The sequence below is a fragment of the Gymnoscopelus microlampas genome (assembly GCF_963454915.1).
Source record: "Gymnoscopelus microlampas genome assembly, chromosome: 10".
Taxonomy (NCBI): domain Eukaryota; kingdom Metazoa; phylum Chordata; class Actinopteri; order Myctophiformes; family Myctophidae; genus Gymnoscopelus; species Gymnoscopelus microlampas.
Window position 1 is genome coordinate 42,561,618 of NC_139947.1, and position 16,187 is coordinate 42,577,804.

The 16,187-nt window shown below is 39.1% G+C and overlaps 1 protein-coding gene across 7 annotated transcripts; it reads right to left on the minus strand.

Annotated features, from left to right (window-relative positions):
* Positions 1-365: 365 nt before the first annotated feature.
* Positions 366-15,240, minus strand: LOC311052932 (membrane cofactor protein-like). 7 transcript variants are annotated; one of them, XM_084068242.1, is made up of 14 exons: positions 15,107-15,240; positions 14,210-14,319; positions 12,595-12,792; positions 12,248-12,347; positions 10,701-10,783; positions 10,417-10,596; positions 10,050-10,226; positions 7,805-7,873; positions 6,738-6,806; positions 6,226-6,264; positions 5,988-6,047; positions 3,236-3,290; positions 2,123-2,188; positions 366-1,836 (listed from the first exon to the last, which is right to left on the minus strand). In XM_084068242.1, the coding sequence occupies exons 2-13, from the start codon at positions 14,274-14,276 to the stop codon at positions 2,131-2,133; spliced, it is 1,155 nt and encodes a 384-aa protein (XP_083924368.1). In that variant the 5' UTR covers positions 14,277-14,319; positions 15,107-15,240; the 3' UTR covers positions 366-1,836; positions 2,123-2,130. The 7 variants fall into 7 exon arrangements, with proteins under 7 accessions (XP_083924368.1, XP_083924369.1, XP_083924373.1 ...); XM_084068243.1 differs by having other exon boundaries at positions 14,210-14,332; positions 15,107-15,203; XM_084068247.1 differs by lacking the exon at positions 7,805-7,873.
* Positions 15,241-16,187: the final 947 nt, after the last annotated feature.

Below are 16,187 nucleotides of genomic sequence, written 5' to 3' on the forward strand. Positions count from 1 at the left end.
GATATAGCCATTGTAATTGTGTATTTTTTTCATAGTTGTATAGTGTTATGTAAAATATAAAATGCTGTGCCTTGGACCACTTTCAACCTAGCGTTCCTATTGTGGGCATGACATTATTGGCAGCTTTGTTGTACTAGCGTATGACAAAGCATAAAATAGGGTCCACAGAAAGCTCTATCACTCACCATTGTCGCTATAGTAGTTGTGTGTACACATTTTAAAACTATGTCTTCTCATAGTGCTTTGTTATGGATAGCCCTTAAGTGGTTAAACAACTTCTTTAACTAACTTTTTTGACTAAATTGGTAGTCCAAATATAGCCTTTTTTCCCCACCTAGTCTTCATGAAAACAATGTGGAGTAGACCTCTGTGAATGATTTACTTTATTTTAGTAACACATCATGAAAATCAAAATCTGAAAAATAAAGCTGCATCTATGCCGAGAACACACAATATGTATTGTAGATAATACAGTACACCGACTCGCGTATTGATAACATTTTAAAAGAAATAAAAGCCTTAGAGGCGAGTGCACACTTTGAGGAGACCTCAAAAACAGGCCCCTACCAGGTATCTCAAAATATATACAGTAATACAATCAAAATTCTCACCTTTATATAGTGCTTGGTGGTTTAATTGAAATATAGAATGGCAGTCTGGAATATACAATAGCACTTTAGTCAAATAAATAATCATCATTCATATTATTGTGCAAAAAGTTTAGAATTTACTTGGTGAGCAAGGTTTTAATTAAATTAAATGATGGCGCAGCTAGGCAAAACTGTAAGCCTACTCACAGAACTATACTCAATATGTACAAAATTAAGTGCACATTCTCACAGTCTCTCACACATACATCTCAGATTATTCCAGTCTAAATGGAACTGTAACAAAATTATATTTTACACAGTATGGAGGAAAAAAAATCAGTGTTCACAGAAAGTGGAAGAAACGGCAAACTTAAACCCATTGTCTTATATTAAGGCATATAGTACGTGACTACGTGACAATCTCAACACTTGAGCAACAAGTCACACAATTCTTTCAATACTATTACATGGACAAAGAGAATAGCTGATGTGGCTGATTTGATCCCCTACATTTTACAATAATTTTGCCAGCAAAAGCCAAGTTAAGGTGCGTAACAGGTAAAATCTAGTGGTAAATATAAAGAATTGTATGGATTTATTAAGTGATAATTGTTTTTCTTTTTCAACACAAATATGTTCAGTTATGTCCAAATATTTTAATTTTATGTTATTAACTATCATTTAAAGATGGCAATACCTGAAGTAAGGGAAAACACAGAACCCCCCCCCCCCCCCCCCCCCATTTAAGTGCTACCAAAGACAACATTGCATTTCATGCAAATATGTTGCCGACTTAGCTTCACTTTAGCTATAATATGTGACAATGTGATATATTTTATGTGATGCCATCACTTATGGCACCAACAGTACCAAAAAGGTACAGATTGGGACCTCCTTCCTAATTATAGAATATCAAAACAGCAGTGATGCAGATCCAACACACATCAGAAAGTTGAATCAGGGCGTAGGGGTGAAAATAAATCATTTGATCAGTGGACTTTGACATAGACAGAAGATATAAATCACTGCCAGCCAATCAATGCTTGCCACCCTTGCAGCACAAGCAGATGATGGCACTAATTATTACCGTGTTGCAAGGTTTGTGGTTTCAAGGTCCACCCACAGGGCCTTCCACATGCATGCGTTGTACATTCAAGGGCTGGTCCAGCCATATCCTTCCAGCTTGGTTTGGAACTTCATAAGATGTTATAATGGTCCATTGTCAGCCAGGCCACTACGCTTAGAGCTGACAAAAAAAAAGTAGGATATTTCAAAATAGTCATTTCTAGATAATAGTTACATTAGGTTTCACACAGGAAGTTTCACAGGATCCCCTCTGAAACAGGAAACCGACAGTTTTACACATTCCAACAGGTTGGTATTAATGGTTATTAGGAAAAAAGGTGCCAGGTTAGTCGAAAAAGTTATTAGGAAAAAGGAGCCAACAGTAGCACACAAACAGGGCAGAGTTTTATTTTCAAAATCCTATTTAGTCACATTGTTCCTATTAATCAGAATATATTTATTCTTACCGAGCGCGCTATAACTCCCTCTCTTCATCTTTTTGGGTCACATTTCCCAAGTAGCCACTAGGAGAGCTGTAAGCCAAAAGTGACTGGTCATCTTTGGCTTTGGTGAAATATGTTATGTGACATGTCATTTGACACAAAAATGCATATTCTCAACTGAAAAGTGGAACTTTTCAGTTGAATATACATGTTTTTGTTGAGTGACATTGAGTTGCATGTCACTTTTCGTCGAAGAATAAATTAAGCTTTAGTGAGAACTAGAAAGGATTGCTGGAATACACAAGATAGTAACACAAAGACCATCACCCCTTTTCAGTCAAAATACCATCCTAACCGTTTTAGCAGACACCAGACCTCTTAGCCAGGGTTTAACAAGGCACTGTACAGACTTTTCAATTCTCTGCATATCGAGTTTGCTTGAAGTCAAATACCCTGGGCTGGTGTTATTTTGGATGCCAAATCTACACTAGAAAGGGGTGCATATCTCCGCAAGGCTGAGTTGCCTAGCCAGGGATAAGTAGGTTGCAACTGCCAGGACCCAAGGAAGCTTTGGGGGGAAATATCATTTGTATGACATACGATGCAACTTTGCGCATTTGTAGCACCCGCTGTGGGCAGAAGCAGCGTTGGAGGTGCACTCTATAGAGGCCCATCACCATGCAATTACAATTTGGGCTTGACTGAATGTCACATATATATTAATAATAATATAATTGTTAGCTGGAAATGAGTGCGGTCTATATGTAGAGTTGAGGTATCCAGGGAAAACATTAATTGGATTGCACAACCTATAGTTCAAGAGTTACAAGCTATAATAAAAAGCCTGGTATAGCGCCACCATGAGGCTTATTTGGCCTTCCTTGGCCTACTGGCAGCGTGCAAAGGTTCTACGGTGATCGGTCCAGTGGTTTCCAAGATCAACCGCGCACAGATAGACACAGACAGACGGACAGGTGCATAACAACAGACAGAGGCAACATTATCTCTGGAGATAAACAAAAAAGCTCCACAAACACAAATGTATCATGCAAAATGGAACAAACCTATGGCCATGCGTAAAGACGGAAGGGCAAAAAGGCTAGCTTGGCAAAAGATAGTTTGTTGAATGGAGTTTACCGTTTCTTCTTCAAGTACACACAGCAACCCACTCCGAAGACGACAAAACTAATAACTATTTTGACAAGAAAGAAAAGGAGATGTCTCAGTCCATTGAAAGTCTACTTCGCTAGAGTGAGACCTTCCCATGGGCATAACACCTAGAGTGAGACCTTCCCATGGGCATAACACCTAGAGTGAGACCTTCCCATGGGCATAACACCTAGAGTGAGACATGCCCATGGACATAACACCTAGAGTGAGACCTGCCCATGGGCATAACACCAGAGGGAGCTCCTCTGACCTTTCCCCCTGCCACCAAAATATGGAATGTCCTTCCAACAGCCATTAAAGATCTCGACTGCTTATCCACACTTAAAAATAACCTTAGACTATCAATTCTCTCCCCTACCAACTTGCCCCTATAGTGCGTGCCAAAAATCCTGAAGGGGGCTTCAACAAGTGTCATTTGGTAGCGGCGGACATCTTTGTGGGGTATAAAAAGGTTGACTTAACATTTCCCCCCACAAGTATGTCTGCAGCTACTATGCCACGCCCCCCCCCCCCCCCCCCCCCGTGGTGATTTTGAAGTGGAACCAGTTCACAATAGTTCAATACTTCAAAATAGTCAATGCATTTTTCCCATCGACATTTCCAAAAATATTTATATCAATTATTTTAAGCCTAGAATCAAGCCATCCAGGGTCCTGGTGAATCATGACCATAAAACGTTTGATTCTGTGAAAAACCTTTTGAAAACGGCAAAACAAAGGGTATTTATTAAATATAGTATATCATATAATAAATATAAAATTAAATTAAAATCACAGAAAAACATGTTTTATGGTCATGATTCACCAGGACCCTGGATGGCTTGATTCTAGGCTTAAATGAATTGATATAAATATTTTTGGAAATGTCAATGGGAAAAATGCATTGATTATTTTGAAGTGGAACCAGAAAATGGCCGCCACTGCTATGCCTATAGAGTCAAACAACACACTCCCTCAAAGAGCTCCACAGAAGGAGGCCCTTGGTAGAGGCATCCTCTGCCCCCTGCCCCCACCCCTCCTTTTTCTGTAAATATATCTTTTGCTGCTACTGGAGCTTTTACAGCTATGTAATGTATTGTATGTCTTACTGATTAATTGAATACAATGGACCACAAGGGAAACAAGTCCCTCTGGGCTTTTTGTGTCATCCTTTCAACAGAGCTTTTTTGACTACTGCCATACTGTTATCAAACATGTTAATAAAGTATTCAATCTATTTAATGAAGTATATCATCTCCCTTCTTTTTTTTTATATATCGATATGAAGGGCTCTTCATGCATTTTCTGCACATTTTAATCTTAAGACATTCCCCTTTACTGTGCCAAAATGGTAATGGAATGGAATCAGCTATTGCAGTTTGGCAATAAAAGATACAAAAACTATAATATAATGCTTTATAATGTGTTATGATTATTGTTATAAAGCATTACGAGTTGTGTCATAAGCAGAGTATAATACATTATAAGTATGTTTATAATGCATCATAGACATGGGATGGGCATCATAGACATGGGATACCAAGTGTTACCAAACATTTCAACCAAAATGGATGACTTAACAAAAAAGGTATGCCACATTAATGAAAATGTTAAGATTGTTGTACCACGGACTCAAAAAATAATGAAACTCTTTCAATATTCATTCGGTGCCTCAGATATGTATAGCGCCCCCTGGCATTATAACAATACACTACACTTGGTTGGTCAAAGATGGCAATGCCAATCGAGGGGTGCCACCTCTTATATAAGGGTACCTTTGCCACTGAAATTCATATTTCATACTTTACAGACAAAATATTTAAGGCCTTAATTCTGGCAAAATGTTATAGTTTTTCAGATTAAAAAAAACCTGCCAGACACCCTAACAACAGTAGTGAACAAATTTGAGAAGCCGTTTGTCGGATTAGAAAGTTGTTAATAGGACAACATTGTTTGCGGGCTGTTGTTTTCTAAGCTTGACAATACACAAGGTGTACCGAAAATAACTCACTCCGTGCATTATCATTTACATAGTTACAGTTTGACATCTGTGCATTGTCACTTGCATAGTTAATCTTTAGAATATGTTATTGCAAATGAATGGTATATTTCTTCTTTATAATAAACACATTATCAGTCAACTGTATATCTGTAGCATCATATTTTTTTTCCAACTCTTTACCATCTTTATTATCTACAGTACCATCAGGGTTCATACAAATTTTGACAAATGGAATTTCCATAACTTTTACAGGACTTTACAACATGGAAAAGTGATGGAAATGGGGTTGGGTTTAAGTGTGATATCTAAGTGCAGTATGGATAGATATGATCCCTGAAATCTAGTGTTCTGTCACACCTCCGTGCTACAGATGTGCTAAGGAAAGCTATATTTCAGGATGTCAGATCTTCAGGTGGCTTAAATTTGCTATTAATCGATTGTGTCTTGCTCTCTCCTCACATGACTTTCCACACAGCAGACATCACCTTCTGTGTAAGTAAGTATAGCTCATATAGTCATATCGGTGCAACATATCAGGAATCATTTTGATATCTGACAGGGTGCAGGGGTAAAGTTCCTGTCCACCACCGCAGAGACTAGGGGTTAGAATTCTCCAATTAATCCAAAATGGTTGACGTTAAAATATTTCTAAATTTGATTTCCATTACTTTTCAAAAGTATATATAAATATATATAAAGACGTTTTCATGACGGTTTAGGCCCTGTAATGTGAACTTACCCCCTATGACACTTCCCACAATTGTTGGTGTGTTGTTTGGAGTTGGAACCACGCCATTAGCTACAATTAACAGGACAGAAAAATATTGTTTTATGAATTGCTGTGGAAATTGAGGTACTTTTGATAACAGCTTGAGTCGAAACACAAAAATCTCACACACACACACACACACACACACACACACACACACACACACACACACACACACACACACACACACACACACGTTTGGACTTACTTGGTTTGGTAGGATCAGGTAGTTTTCCACCATCTGTTTCTAAAGCAAAAGAACAGTAACACAAATTCAAAGCAATAGTAATAGTTCTCCATTTTAACAAACATGAGAGCATTCCCCAAACGCAGTGTAAATGTTGGATTATGCTTTAATCATCAGTTGCACAACATGGGCCAAGCAATGTAAGAATAATGTAAAGTAAATACAGCACTTTGTCTTAAGTTAATACCATAGAAATTTGAAGCCAAAACAACCAGATTCAAGCAATGTCAACACATACTTCAGCAGGGGTGTCAAAATAATTTGAATTACGCCGACGAAGAAAGAAATTTAAGAAAAATGAAATGGGCCAGACGTAGGCGATTTGATGGCGAGGTTCGGAAAAAGGCTATTAAACGGCTCGAATTTGGGTAAAGCAGAAGAGATTTTGGGGACGCACGCACGCACACACAAGACACACAGAGCCACAGAGCTTTGTAGAAATATAGGATGACGATGATGACAACATGGACTACCTGGCGGGGTAGTGGAGCGTTTTGTAGTAGAACGACTGGTGGGAGGTGGGCTGGTCGTGGTAGTAAAATCTATAAAAAGGTATAAAGGTTTATTAGGCCAGGAATTCCCGTTCCCTTTGCACAAAAAGGTTTAAGCCGTTTCACGTTATGACATTGCTTGACTAAAAGCCACAACGAAAAAGCCACAATTACAAGCAGCCAAGGTTTGCCGTTACAGGGATAGTGCAATCAGAAGATTACTAGGGCTGTCACGATTACAAATTTAAGTTGACAATGAATTGTCACTCAAATAATTGTGATTGAGGATTTAATTGTGTGTTTTGCATTGGAACATATGAATAACAATTTAATTTCCGTTTGCCTTTTAGGCTTCGTAATCAAAAATTGATAATAAATTGATGATAAATTAATTACAATGATACAATGATTAAATATGCAAAGAAATTGTGCATATTTAATAATTTAATACATTTAAAAATAGCTGATCTACAAGCTTGTATATCTGCTATTTCTGCTTTTTTAAATATTTGAAAATGTATGAACATTTTTCAACATGGAAACGATTATGAAACCAAAAATTGCGATCATCTCAAATAATTGCGATTAGACGATTATGTAATAATTGTGACAAGCCTAAAGATTACCTGATGGTCTATAAATGCACCGAATTATTAATTTGAGGTGTGGTCTCAAAGATGCATCAGCACACGCATAAAGATTCCCAATTAAGCTTCATTAGTCAGCTTCATTAGTCATGTCGGTGCTTACACAGAAGGCAATGGATGACCTCACTTTCTCTTTTAATTGAGTGTGAAAATCTCCTGCAAGGTCCGTGATTCTCTTTCCCTTGCAGCCTTCAGTTCAGCTGGTGTATACCTGCTGCCCCCATGTACGCACAACAGCACTTTGGCTGTGTGGCATTGGCAAAAGAAGAGAGAGCAGCTACCATACATGGATAATTAGATGTGAATAAAAATAAAAATTAATGAGGCAACGGGCTGGACCTTGCTGGAGATTTTGACAACCCTTTACTACAGCATTTTAGATGTAATGGCAATATGGACTACCTGCTGTCTCTGTAGTAGTAGAAGTAGTAGTAGTAGTAGTAGTAGTGGGGGGGGTGGTAGTTGGAATCGCTATAAAGGCATACAAGCGTATTAGGCCAGGAATTTGTATCATTCAATTACATCTCCAAAATAGGTACCGTATGTGTTGAGATTGCACAAAAAAGCTGAAGTTGTTTTACAACTTTGTTTCACTAAAAGCCATCAGAAAAATGTCAACCACAACCAGTTTGCTGTTTAACACAGACTGAACACAACTGGAGTAGAAGGAAAACCAGGGAAAGTCCAATCAAAGGATTACCTGATGACGCACATGGACACACAGTTGGCATGTGAAGAAAAACAACAACCACCCTCAACTGGAGCATTTTGAACAATTGAGTACACAATAATACCGTCATTAGAAATCTACACATTTCTTTTTTCCATTTCACATTTCCCCATAGATAATTCAGAATTTGTTTTCAGCAACCTCTGACTACAGGCCACATATTTCAAGAAAAAGGTAAAAATGTAAATGAAAGTCCCACAATAAGTCATGTCCATTACTTAACCCATTAAGACCTGATGCGATTCTTAAAAATGTTTTCTAAATCAGAAACATAAGTTGTTGTTTTTTAAATCTAAAACAAAAAAAGTCAAGATTTTTCAAAAATAGCAGATCTACAAGCTCATAGCGCGGCACTCGGTGCCGCGCTATGAGCTTGTATATCTGCTATTTTTGAATAGCCAAAGAAATCTAAAGTGACACAGATGCGTTCCAGGTCTTAATGGGTTAAAGCGGTACTATGTATGTATCAACTATATAGCATACTATGTCCTACAAAATTATAAAGTTCAATTTGTAAGCAATAGCAAACACCCTTCCACAACTTTATAGACTCAAGGGGATCCCTGCTAGGGGTTTTACTGTATTATGTATAGGGGAGACAATGAGGCTCATCCGGGCATTCGAGCTCTAAGGTAGCACAGGTAGGAACGTCAAACACGTAAGAGAAGATTCCCTATTTATCAATCGTTTCACCTGGGGACCGCCCGCCCCTTATACTGTGTCACACACCATTTTGCTGCAGGACTCTGCCTGCCTGATGCGGGTTCTCGTTTGGACAATGGGCACATTGGAGTTTAGCAGGACTGAAAATAGCAGACCTACAAGCTCACTGCAGATCTGCTAATAATTCCAGCCTACATCACACTTCTACCAAGCAACTGCTTGCGATTGGCTAAATTCAGGATAGAGGCCGCCCCTTCCTCCCAAAAGACAGAAGTCACGTGCAACGAAGAAAAGGCAGAACTGCCGGTCAAAGCGACGACTGGCCAATCACAGCATGTCCTCACCAGGTCTTGGTGACATACTTGTTTCTGATTGGCTGCGAGGACATCAAACTAAGTTTCTCTTTGGGACCTTTTACATACTATCGAAAACAAAGAGTCAACAGTGCAGTCCATATCGTGAAGATGCAATAGCCTACGTTGACAATCTTCAATGGTACGACGACTGACACGTTACTATAATGGCAGTGTCCAGTGTGTGTTTCTAATGGATTACAATCCATATACCATATTAAACGATTTCTTTTCATGGTCAATTTCAAGTGTTATCAGGGAGGGTAAACATGTATGCTGAAACATTGCAAGTTTGCGTGTCAGTGTATCAGTGTCTTGCGTCGGGCGCATAGGACACATCCGGGGTATGACTAGTGTGCTTGTATTGTGATACGGACCGGCACCAGCACCGGGAACATGAGCCACGTGTGTAAAACGCAGCACTTTGGCTGCCATATCATGTTATGTGTCCAAAGTGGCCGCTGATACCCAACATTACATAGTGTCGGTTTAATTTATACTCCATTGTATGACAGTGTTTCCCGCTGAAAATACCAGATCTACAAACTTGCATGTCGCATCATGTGAACACTGTATGATGAAGTATAAATCAGGCTATATTTGGTCAATGCCATTGACTGGATCTGTAGGTGGCAAGTAAGTCAATAAAGGTTTCTCCCATCTGGTGTATATATATTTTATGGCAAAAGGGTGGATTTTACACCAAAGGTGGGGTTCTGAGAGTCTTCCAACAACCTACTGTACAACCGTCTTTGTTTCCATGAGTAGCGAAAGTACCATTTTCTTTATTTTACTAAAGTGTAGACATCATAAACCTTGTCAATGAGGAAATACTTAGTCCCTGGCATAGCGTTAAGAGAGAACTCGCTAAAGCAATGGACCAGAGCTACATTAGCCATACCTTTGCATCGTGGAAGTGGAGGTGACCACCCACTAATTTCACATGTCACACTGGGTGAGCCGACAATCGCAAATCCATCATCGCACTTGAATGTCACATGATGCTTATATCCATAAGGGGGTGGAGGACCCTCAAACCGCTTCAGATTTGGGACATTAGGCGTTTCACATTTGACTACTGTGAGAACAAAGAAAAACAATTTTAAGATGGGCTGAAAAATATGGGACACGTTGACAGTAATGGTTATCAAAATTAGAAGGCTTTATATATAATAATTATAATAATTCCATCTAATAATTGTTTGAGGAAGGGTTGAAAATATTGAACAAATGTTTGAGGAATGGTTGAAAATAACACTGAAACTTACTTATACATGTTGGAGGTGCCGGATGGAACTGCCCATCAGTTCGACAGTCTAACGACTCCGTTCCATTGCGTGTGAAACCCTTACTACATTTGTATGTCACAACATTTCCATAATCATAATCGTCATTCACTGGACTGAATCTGCCGTTTTCAATGTCACCTGGCTTTCCACATTTAACCACTGTAGAATAAATATAAAACATCAGAACGGAGAAACGAGAAAAAGAAATGGAGAAAAGACATAATTACTTTACGGTCTTATTTAAGTGTATTTTGATTACCAACCTTCACATCTTCCAAATCTGCCCATCCAGGTCCCATCAGCTCCACAACTTCGTTCATTACTAACTGCCGGTACCAAATTGTAACTGGGGGAAACCAGGACAAAGACATTAAAAACTCCTGTCCTGAGTGTTAACTGAACTGAAATGTATAAATGAACACTGAGACTTTATTTGAACATTCCAGCAGGATTTAGACAACATGTGCATGCAATTCTACTGTGATGGGACAAACGGTTATTATACTGCCCTACGCAGTAACTACGCAAAGTATCAAACTGATAAAAATGTCTTAACTACTTAATCTCTATAGATACTTTGTTGACCGTGTCCCCCAGGGGTCTATAATTGTCACCCTAATTTTTTCCTCTCACCAAATCTCTTGCCAAAAATAGTAGATTTACAGGCTCACAACACATCAATGCATGGTGAGCTTGTAGATCTGCTATTTTCATGTTTTTCACTGAATGTTTGCCTATTATAAGATGTTCACAATAGGTACACTTGGGTTCCCGTGGTTAAAGTGTTTCAACTGGCCAGCCGATGGGTTATAGGTATATATTAAGCAATAATGCATACGTATTCATGAGGTAATTGTTTCTCCGCAAAAATCATGATGGCTGATACCTTTGACCTTAATAATAACTTTTCCCCCCAATTTAGTTGTTAATTAATTCCTCCCCACACAGCAATGTGTGTTGTATTATACTGGCTCACCAGCCAGCGAGGAGCCCCCACCGGGAGAGCCTTTGTCCTACTTCTCCGCCCAACACTCCCTGCTGACAAATATCACCATCCCCACCCAGCTTCCCTCACCAAAACGTATAGACACTTGACAAAACCAGATGCAACGCGGTGGATTCAAACCCCCAGACTCTGCGTGGTAGGCAGGCACTTTATCACTGTGCCACCCGAGTGCCCTAATAACTTCATTTTGACCAAAAGTTCAGCTATTGCATTTACCTTTGTAGGACAGCAACAAATAACATAACATTTAATGTGAAAAGAAATCTAATCTAGATTTCTAAATCTAAAAATGTTCATTAATTGAACTCACCACTGACAAATACCTCACATACAGTAGGCTTTGTGCATAATTGTAGTCCCATGTTTTTTCAGAAGGTTGAATACTGGTTTGTTTTCCCATAGCTTCATTTGAACTGGAAACACATATTCACATGATTCCAGTTCAAATCTGCTGATGGGCCAATCAAACGAAAATATGGGAAAACGAACCAGAAAAGGGTACCGATATGCTACAGATACGCACAGAGCCTATTACATTTAAAATAAAACTAATACAAATCTAATAAAACTAAGCCTATTTTTTTTTACAATTAAAAATAACACCCTCTTTGTTTTTGCAGTGTGGGGACGTAGTGTGTACAGCAGATAATGAAAGTATTTTATCATTAGACAAAATGGTATCAAATTTACTTGTTAAGCCTTTTAGGTGAAAGTCCATGGAACAAAATATAATTTTAAATATACCCCAGATTGTCAACCATGAACTTCAGAAACAGAAACAAGACAAGTCAAGTCATCACTAACCCAGTATCGCAGGTTATCACAGCCTTGTCGCCAAACTGATTCCCCTCAGGAAAATCTATTCTTCCATTAGACGGTTCCGGAATTGAGCCACAACTTTTCCCTGAAAAAGAGAAAACAATAATAATTTTAGCAGGAGAAAATCCATTAAAAATATTATATACACTGTAGTATAGAATATATGGTTGCAAGTGTCATTGGGTGATAAACTGTGATTAAGAGTCCTGTTACATTTCAGAGTTTTCAAAATAAGAGATGATTGGGATGATTACTGTTTTTTTTTTACTTTTACCTTCTTTTTTATTACAAATAGCAGTCAACGTTTAAGGATAAAAAGTGTAAATATTTACTGTCGCATTCAAGTGTCACAACAGCAGGAGTCCAGGTTCCAGCGCTGCATGTTTGTCTCTTATCGCCCCCCTCGATTACATAGCCCGTCTCACATTCCCAGGTAGCGGTAGTTCCATCCGGAAACGTCGGTTTGAGGATGTCGGCGCTAATCAAAACTGTGTTTGCAGGTCCAGTTGTGGGTTTGGGACAGTCTTGAGCTATGAAAGAAAAGCGATACGTTGTAAGTTGAAGTGGATGCGTTAAGTTTCACGTCCAACCGGGATTCAAACCCAGGTCTCACGCTTGGTAGAGCAAAATTCTACTGCTCTGTCAAGTAGGGCTGCACAAAATATCGAAACATGTATCGGCATCGCAAAATCAACAAGCATTTTAACAATCCAGGTATAAGCATGTTTTTGTTTGTTGTGCATACAGTAGTCTATTAATTTTCTGGGTTCTATGTTAGCAGCAAAAACCTAAAGGTAGAAAGACATTAAAAGTGTAGCCTATACTTCAATAGTTGTTGTGAGTCATATCATCATCGCAATATTCCACAATGTTATTTGCATATTTTATGTTTTCTGAAATGTGTTTTTTGATTGATTACTATAACATATGATATGAAAACATCATGATGTGCAGCCCTACTGTCAATAATTCCTGCTTAAACTGCCAGCCCTACTGTCAAGAGTTACAGTTCTCCTACCCAACACCTATGGGTCTACATTTCTTCTCAATGAAGAAAAAAAAAAAAAGGTTAGGGAGACCCCCTCAAACCACTGCAGATATAATATTGTATTGACATATTGATGTTATTTCTAATGTTCTGATGAATTTTTCGAGTTTGATACTTTTATCAGGCTTGCTTTACTAGCATTGGAAAACGATGGGTACAATTTCATCCATTAAAACGCAAAACAGAAATTAATTTGATGACTGAAGCAATTTAAGACCTATCCCTATAATGTCTGTGATCTTACATACATTTCATGTAATCTCGTGGAAAAGTGGAGATATTTTACTAAACACGGGTTTTCAAATGGATATGAAACTAGAGGACAATATCTGACTCCAAGTCTTAGGAATTAATTATTGGGTGAGTACAGACTCACCCAATAATATGACACTTTTATGCCGCGCAGATCACTCTGCTAACCGTGTGTGGGTGGGACCGATCTATGGCTGTGTATTTGTAATACATGAAATGTATGTAAGATCACAGACATTATAGGGCTATGTAAGACCCATATTTAATAATAACCATTCATTGCTTAAAAGTGAATATCTCTGTATGTATCTCTATATCTCTGACCACACCCTTCACCCAGAAACTTTTTTTAACATAGTAGATGTAATTTCCTGTGTTCTGGTGAATTTTGGGAGTTTGATACCAAATCAAGGAGAAACAAAGGAGAAATGACAACCACAGAGTCCTCAAGGAGACTCCTTCATGATCAAGGAGGGTTAGGAGGGTTGGCAGGGCTGCAAACCCGACGTACGACGGTGTCAATCGCCGGAAATGGCCGATCTGAAGCTCACAACTGTCACAGGAGCGGCTTTTTCCGGCGAGCGACACCTTAGTACGACGACGATGAAAATAAGCATAAACAGATAATTTACAGTAACAGTACTTACCATGAACAGCAAGCAGGACAAAGCTGCTCATTAAGAGCCAGTAGTATAAGCCGCCCACGGTGGTCATGACGTCTGGACGGGGTGTAGATCCTCTCTGTGTTGTTGATTTCCTGGCAATGACAACTGACTCTGAGTTTATTAAAGGTATTAACAGTTAATACACGTTCCCCGAATTGTAATAAACAATAACAATAACCACTTTAACTACTAGCTCTGAAACATGACTGTCATATCATGACATGGCACGGATGTTACAATTATGTACGGTCCCTCAGAACAGAAGTACCCGAATCTTCCGTATTGTTCAATAAAAAAACATTTTAATCCGATCGGTGGTCATTTTCTCCGTATTTTCACCATATGCTTTCAACTACGCGACCCTATCGGCTGGTAGGTGTACTGCACTCTGATACTTTATAAATGGCCACCGGTCGGATTAACATGCTTTTTATTGAACAATACGGAAGACACGGGTACTTCCGCGGGTACTTACATAATTGTAACACCCGTAGCCATGGGGTAAGCACTGTATATTTGAAATCCGAACGTTAATGTAGATGTACGGGCCGTAAATGGAGAAAGTCAAACACCAGGTTGAAGTTCATCCATGACGGTCGGTCGTGTATCCATGGCTACCTCACCCCTAGCTGCAGCTAGACGATTCTGAGTTGATACAGCGTGTAAGTTGAACAAAAGACCAACCAGCCAGCTAAACCACCCGTCTGTTGCCCACACGACAGGCTAGCGTTATTTATTCATCAACGTCGTGGTGAAGTTCCGGTTGTTGGGTCAGCTAAAAGCTAAGTTTATCTCGTTATTAAGCTGACACGACGCGCTGATAGCTTGTAGATAAGCGGGTACAAGCAATAACATTATGCTAGAGGTTAGCATACTTACTGCAATATATCCAGTGGGCTGTGTCGCTGAATGAGGAAGGTTGTGTGAGGTTAAGTGTGTGCAGTGTATACTTATGGTCTCTGCCAGTTAGCTGTCTGCCAGTCAGCTGTATTGCTCTGCCAGTCACTCTCTATGGATTTCCGGTTATAGAGGTGTGGCCTTAGTGGCGCGCGTGCGCGCACGCGCACACACACACACACACACACACACACACACACACACACACACACACACACACACACACACACACACACACACACACACACCTCTCCCTTCCATGGAAATTGGTGACAAATCCATCAGAATACAATCTACACAGCACACTCATCAAACATCCCACCCATAAAATGCCATGTAGGCCTACGTTTCAATTGGTGGCACTGGCCCCACTACCTAAAGTAATGATTTATGTAGGCTGTTGATGGGACTAAAACTAAAACCCTTACGTATCGTCAGCCTTAGGAATTTAAATCCCAGCCCTCATTTGTTATTTTTATATATAAAGTAGTGAAAGCACATCATTTAGCTGATCTGTCGGTCTAGTGGTTCTCAAACGTTTTTAATGTCAAGGACCCCAATTGGCATACATACTGTATATGAGGCCACAGACGGATGCATGCTTTTAGAATATCTCTTGTGAAAAAGCACTAAGGGAGACTCTCATAATAACATATTTGAGCTTTTATTTTATTCCTGTGACAGTCAGTGTTACACCCATTGTTTAAATTTTCAATAGCCTGTAAAAGTATAACCAACCTATTCACCTGACAAGATATCTTTCTGCTCCTGATGGCATCTGAAATTGCAAAACAGTACCATAAAGTCTCATGACTTTGTTGTGCTTATATCCGTTTCTCCGATAAACATGTAACATGTTTTCTTTTATGACATCTAATCAAATCAAATCAAATCAGTGGAGTCATATAATGCCGTAGGTTATTGATTGACTAGACACCAATACAACACACCACACTGTGTGAGTCCGTATTACATTTAATGTTGGCAAAATAAAAACTAACAAAAAGCATTGCCAGTCTGGAACTGAGTAAAACAGAGCTATATTTTCATTTAGGATGGGGTA